The sequence below is a fragment of the Fukomys damarensis genome, unplaced genomic scaffold, assembly GCF_012274545.1.
Source record: "Fukomys damarensis isolate Sample0158 unplaced genomic scaffold, DMR_v1.0_HiC HiC_scaffold_25, whole genome shotgun sequence".
Classification (NCBI taxonomy): Eukaryota; Metazoa; Chordata; class Mammalia; order Rodentia; family Bathyergidae; genus Fukomys; species Fukomys damarensis.
The window spans coordinates 22172741-22179651 of NW_022900937.1; the positions used below are offsets into that span (position 1 = coordinate 22172741).

At 43.5% G+C, this 6911-nt stretch overlaps 1 protein-coding gene across 7 annotated transcripts in view; it reads right to left on the reverse strand.

The window, feature by feature from the left end:
• The window catches only part of Parp6 (poly(ADP-ribose) polymerase family member 6), a 29841-nt gene extending 22930 nt beyond the window's left edge, over positions 1-6911 (reverse strand). For 5 of the 7 annotated variants that reach the window (XM_010627256.3, XM_010627250.3, XM_010627242.3 and 2 more), the window contains exons 1-6: positions 6882-6911; positions 5541-5807; positions 2453-2647; positions 1429-1506; positions 528-622; positions 50-110 (exon numbers count right to left, since the gene is read on the reverse strand). In XM_010627256.3, the coding sequence (XP_010625558.1) occupies positions 50-110; positions 528-622; positions 1429-1506; positions 2453-2455 (237 nt within the window). In that variant the 5' untranslated portion in view covers positions 2456-2647; positions 5541-5807; positions 6882-6911. Of the gene's footprint in view, positions 1-49; positions 111-527; positions 623-1428; positions 1507-2452; positions 2648-5109; positions 5260-5540; positions 6645-6881 lie in introns of those variants that run through there. The other 2 variants (XM_019207986.2, XM_010627233.3) reach the window with 2 other exon arrangements.

Sequence of the window (6911 nt, forward strand, 5' to 3'; positions counted from 1 at the left end):
TCCACAACTCCAGATAGACATGTTGTTGGCAGGTACTAGCACCACTTACATCGAGGAAGCTGATGTTGATGTGGAGGTCAATGTCCACGTCATCGATAGTTCCATATTCTCTACAGAGAAAGAGGCAACACATGTGAGTCTCAGTAAGGCAGAAAGCAGGGCACAGAGACTAAAGGAGAGTGCTCACTTCGGCAGCATACACTAAAGAAGAGACTAAAGTGGAGGGAAAACTGAGCCTGGGGACAGAGGAAAGGGAAGAATAGAAGGTGGTTCTATATTTAGGGTCTTAGTTACAGAGCCTAAGCCATTCATGATCAGGACCCTCTTGGAGCAGAAGTCCTTATCTTTAAGATAAAATTGCTGGCATACAGTGGTTTAGGATAAGAGGGACTTCTAGTATTTCAAGCAACTTCTATCATTAGTCTCATCATCTATCCTCCATCACACCATAAAAAGAAAAGCATCCCTAGCACTTTAATAGCTCAGAAGAGGTTTGGTTCCCAGATGTCCCTGGTGTGGAGTCCCACCTGATGGATACAGAGTTCTCACTGTAGATCTCCTTTACAGCTTCAATGTCTGCATCAAGCTGTGGGTGTCGATACAGGTCAGCTGCACAGCTCCCCTGAGATAGCAGAAAAAAATGGTGGTAAGAGGTAAAAAAACAGACAAAGGAGGAAAATAAAAAGAACAAGAAACAACAGGAACAGGAGAAAGCAAACAGCAGTAACACGAAGTCAAAGGCACCCTATGAAGTGTTCCTGGCAGTGGAGAGAGCTGGGGAGTTCATCCCCAAGTCTCCCGCCCATCACCACATGAGGAGTTTCAGCAGACCAAATGTAGGTCTTACTTGAGGTCACATCCTCAAATCTCCAGCATTTCCTCTCAGACCTTGATCTATTAAAAACTTAGAACAAGCTGAAGAGTACAGAGTTTAACGCATATTGGTTCTACCTGAAACACATCCTGGGAGTCAAGGTCTTTAGCAATAACAGCAAGCAATCACAAGGAGAATAATCTTTGAAGAGGTGATTGTAATGAATAAAATGATTCTTACTAATTAGTGAGAGAAGTCAGAAAATAATGGCTAAGAATATATGGGTATCCATCATGTAGAGAACATACCATTTTTTTTTTCTTTTTTTTTTTTTTTTTTTTGGTACCAGGGATCAAACTCATGACCTTGCACTTTGGAGGCAGGCAGGCAGCAGAACCACTGAGCTAAATATCTGGCCCCAGAACATATACTTTAACCTGGAACGGGTGTAAGTGCCAGGCAGGAGCAATAACATAGGATAAACTCCAACAAACCAAGATCAAACCACACCACTATATCCTCATCTTATCCCTGCTCCAGGACTTCTTTCACTTCTGATCTATCCAGTGAAATCTAGAGTATCCAATATCTGAGTCTTGACAAATGAACCTTACCTGAACTCCATATAGAAACTCCTCTGATTCATTATCTCCTTCTGAATCATCATCATTCCAGAACTGGCCTTTGATGTCCTGGTGGTGAGAAATAAAGACAAGATTCTATGTTAAGTCACTGTTACTCCAGAGAGCAGGATGAAGCAAGATGGGAGACTGATTCCCACAAAGAAGGGGAAAAGGTCCCTTAGGATAAAGCAATGGAGGCCTTAATCCTTTGTATCTTTCTCCTCATTTTCCCAAAGCTTAGCTCTGTCTTGGGAGGACAGAGGAAAACAATAGGAATTTTCAACTTAAGACTCAGTATAATCACTAAGGCTCCAGTAGCCAGTGGGGGACAGGTACAAATGCCAAGGCTGACTCGTAAGTGTATTTGAAGTCTAGTATAAGTGCACCTCCTCTAGGGTCATTACCCAAGGCAGTTCCAAGAGTAAGCTCTCATCTCTTCGCACCTTTTCTATTCCTTAAAGCAGGGGTCCTCAAGCCCCTGGGCCACAGACCAATGCAGGTCCATGGACTATTAGGAACCAGGCCACACAGCAAGAGGTAAGTGAAAGCCAGCAAGCAAAGTTCTACCACATTTAGAGCTGCTCTCTATCGCTCACGCTCACATTACCACTTGAGCTCCAACTCCTGTCAGATTAGCAGCAGCAGATTCTCATGAAAGCATAAACCCAATTATGAACTATGCCTGTGAGGCATCTAGGTTGCACGAGCCTTTGAATCATTCCTAAACCACCCCCACCCTCAATGTGTAGAAAAATCATCTTTCACAAAACCAGTCCCTGGTGCCAAAAAGGTTGGGAATTGCTACCTGAAAGTATTTAACCCTTCTCTTCCTTCCCAAGAAAACCCACCTACAAGCACATACACAACCAGTGATACTGTTTCTGTGCCCCTTCTTCTTCCAATAGAAACTCCACCTCCCAAGGGGAGAGAGAGAAAACACCAGGAGGTGAGGGCTGTACTTTGTCTCATCTATCCCTTGGAGAATTAGCTGGGGTAGCAGGCAGCTGGCTCTCACCATTGGGTCAGTAGGTCACACACACTCCCAGAGCAGTGCTAGGCAGCACCCCTCCATACCACCAGGTGAACCCAGGCCAATGAGATAGGCATTTAGGAGGCCACAGAGGGAGACAAGGTGGGGCGATGTCAGGAGCAAATGAAGATCTGCCGGAGATGGTAGGCTCTGCTGTGGTGGTGGTAACAAGTCACTGTCCTGTGGAAAGCAGATATGTGGTTTCATTACCACTTACAGCTGGGTGGTATATACACCAACATACTTTTATTATGCATATACTCAGATACTTGCATGCATATACACACAGTTTTAAATGAAGTTTTTTAAAAAGCCATAAAAGCACTACGCAAACATAAGATACTACCACTTCATTCAAACTATAGAGTTGGAGGGCTGGGATGTAGCTCAGAGGTACAGCACTTGCTGCTATATGGTGAGGCCCTGGGTTCAATCCCCAGTATGGCAAAAGCAACAAGAAACAAAAACAAAACTGGAGAATCAGGACAGGAGCAAGTCCCTGCTCTGCTTTTTTTTTTTTTTTTTTGGACTAGGGATCGAACTCAGGATCTTGTGCTTGCGAGGAAGGCATGGTGCCACTGAGCTAAATCCCTGGCCCTCTATCTCATAATGCTAGAAGCACTCCAGAGCTAAAAGTGATAGTGGCAGGGCCAAATGCTTATGCTCAGTTCACATTAATTCATTCTGGAACATTCTTCAACGTACCAATATGTGCCAGAGTTAACAGTCAGAACCAGACTCTTTCTGGACTCTTTCCTCTTACTTATTTTTCCATACTAAGTCATTATCTCTTTAAAAACACCAACATTACTATAAAGAACTATTCAAAAATCACATCTAACTTACAAAGTCCTCAACTGAATATCCTCTGGTAAAAAAGTCTGAGTTGTCAAAGCCAAAATACTGCTCTGGAACCTACACTTCAAATAAAAACACAGTAATAAACCCAATAAATGTGACTCTTGGCCCTTTCTCTTGCTTGCTTCTAATTCTGAAGGTCCACAATCTATACCAGGTAATTGTGAGCCCCACTGTACCCTTCACATGGAGCTGGTTGTTATGGGTACATGGAGCAAGGTATAAATGCTGTGATAATAAAGGATGGCCACACTACCCTAAGAACAAGGTAAAAATGCTTTGTGTTGCTCTCTAGATCAGTAGCGATCTATCTGGCTGCGTGCTTTTGCAAGCTTTCAAGTGAAAGAACTTTCACTGAAGAGTTTTTAGCATGTACCAGTACAGGGCACTATCCCATATCCAGAGTACAATTTCAATGGAATAGATTCAATGCATCGAATTTGTTAAAAGCTCTGCAAATGATTTACTGTGGTGGCAAAATTAAGAACCACTGTTCTAGGTCTTTCTGGATCTACATATGCATATATACTTTTTTCCTGGTACTGGAGATTGAACTCAGAACCTTACACTTGCAAGGCAGGCACAGTGCCACTGAGCTAAATCCCCAACCCTTATATTCGTCTAACCTACTCCAAGCTCAAGTAGAAGTATTCTTGGTCCCTAACATGGTTCTCCTGAACTTCAGTTTTCTAGATGAGTGGTTCTGAGTGGTGCCTGAAGCACCAACATCCCCTAAGAACTTGTAATAGATGCTAATTCTCGGGAGCCCAGTAATCTGTGTTTTTAACAAGTTGTTCTGATGCATGATAAAATTTAATAACCTGGCCAGGTGTGGTGGTGAGTATCTGTAATCCCAGTACTGAAAAGGGAGCCTGAGGCAAGTGGATCACTGTGAGTTCAAGGCCAGCCTGGGCTACACAGTGAGACTGTTAAAAAAAAAATTCATTGTATATTATACATAAATAAATAATTTAAGGTCTGGGATTTAGCCCAGTGGCGTAGCCACCTGCCTTGCAAGTGCAAGGTCTGGAGTTCGATCCCCAGTACCAAAACAAAAGCAAAAACTTTCCATAAATATTGCCAGGGATTTAGCTCAGTGGTTCTACCACCTGCTTCAAAAGTGCAAGGTTCCATGTTTGACCCCCAGTACCCCAAAATAAATAAATAAATAATTAGTTAATTTAAGAACCATTCTTCTAGATCCTACTATGTTCCAGTGGCCTATGTATTTTCCACAGCCTGGAAAGTAATGAGCATAGGGGTATAAGTCAAAATTTTGTTGCAAGCTCTGCACAGCTGTCCTTCGAGTTTGTTGCCTGACCCATCAAAAACAATATGTAAAAGTAAACTGCAACTGAAGTTCTTGAAAATGAAATGACCTAATATCTGACTCTGCCTTAAAAAAGTACTTCAGCACAGACAAAAGACAAAAGGAAATGAGAAAATATATGAAATACATGTGATAAAATGTTGATTACTGATCAAGCTGAGAGATATGCAGGTAAGGGTTTCTAATATCCCTCTTCTTTTATGCAAACTTGGGATATTTTCATGATTGAAAAAAAAAGGCCTATAATCAATCTCTGCTACTCAAAAGCCTAAGGCAAGAAGACTGCAAGTCTGAGGCCAGTCTGGGCAACCCAGGGAGACCAATAGCAATAAAAGGACTGGGGATGTAGCTCAATGAGAGAAAGTGAGCACACACAAAACCCTGGGTTAGATCAGGCCACTCGGTCAGATGCTCTCTCTAAAAGGTCAATTCTTAATGTTAATAAGAAGATTACCTAAGACTCCACAATTGCTTCCTTGCTATTCTTCCAATGCAGTATATTTCCATCACTCTTATCTCTGCTGTTCTCCCTCTTGGAATGCTTTTCAGAGATATCCACACTCTGCTGAAAGGTCACCTTGACAATCCTATGTAAAATAGCAACTCAACACACATACTAGCATACTCTACCCCCCTCCCCTGAGTTATCTTTCCCGACAGCTCTTAGCACACCCTAACACAGGTTTATCTCTCATCTGAATGTAAGCTGTAAGGCTCAGGCTTTGACTGTTTTTATTACATTCTGTCCACTAACACATTTATTGAATGAATGACACTGCACTGTATACTTAAGCTAAATGGAAGATACACAAAAAAACCTAAAATATTTTCACACATAGACAAAAATCATACCAAAATGATTTTAAAAACCAATACTTCGTTCACCTCAAGAGCAGCTCATAACCAGAATACGAAGATCTGAGGGCTGAGTTTGTGAGACTTGAAAATAAACAGTCAAGCGCTGATCTGGAAGATCACAGGAATAAAGAGGGAAGCACTAATGTGCAGTCTGGGTTGTCCTGGGGTGAATGGTAGGACGACAGCAGCACGGGTCAGAAGTACCAACTTTTTCAAAGTCTTCGTCACTGTTGACTTAAGTTTTAAGAAAAACTTAGCATCTCTCCAATGGCTCTTGCTGCTTGGTTTCTGCTGCTATACAAGGAAAAAAAAGTAGTTCAGAGGGAGTTTTGTCTAGGGAAAAGATAGTACAGAGATTACCAGTTCTGGCAAACCACGCTGCTCCTACTACTTTCAGTGCCCTTTCTTTGGAGAGATGGAGAATGGGTGTAAGAAGACAGTGGGCAAAGATAGGCGGTGGGTCAAAGAATTCACAAAATCAGACATCTTTAAAAGGAATACGGCTGAAAGATGACCCAGTTCAAAGCTTTGATGTCATACATAGAATCCTCAGGCCTAGGGAGATCCTGAAACTTAAGGAGTACCAAGAACATCTCACAGGACCTAATTACATCCAATCTTCCTATGATGCTGTTTTAACTAATTAAGGGACTGTTAATGAATTAAGCAAGAAAGGCCTATTTTATTTATCAAAATGAGGTAAAGAAGGGAGCCTTTCAAAAGAAGTTGGGCCAAATACAACTACGAAAAGTGCCCAGAGAAAGATGTTAAACTCAGTGTTTGTTTTGGATAGCGGCAAGTAACACAGAATGCTTTATCAATTTCCATGGGATAGGCCAAATGTAAGCCTCCAGTATGGGTCACAAAGGTCTTTTCCCCCAGGTCCGCGAGCACTTCTGGGTGTGATAAGTTTACGCGAGTACTCCTGTGCCTTAAGAATCAGGACTAAACAAAGAGAGAAGAGAAGAGCCAGGCATGGGCGACTCCCTCAGGCCAGCACTGTCTCCAATAGCCGGTAGACCAAGAGAACAAGGTGAGACTTGCAAATACTCTGCCTGCCATCCGCGCTTTTCAAAGGGTCCGGAAGCACCCCTTGGTGCTTAAGTTGTAGCTCTTGGGTTTTCCTCTGCAGACCCCCAAAGACACCCAACACCTGCCTCCCTAGGGAAGCAGCTCTGTGCGCGATCTGAGTAGCCAGCGCCTGGCCTGAGCGAAGCCGGCCAGCCCCTCGGAACCACCGGGTCCAAGCTCCTTCACTTCATCCCTTTCGGCCGAGGCGGGGCGCCTCCTGCACCCTACCCGAGTCCCGAACGCCCCGCCCTGTCCCCCACGGTGACCGCCCCACAGGCCACCCTAGAGAGTACTCACGGCGACCCCGGGCCGCGGACAGCCGGCGCC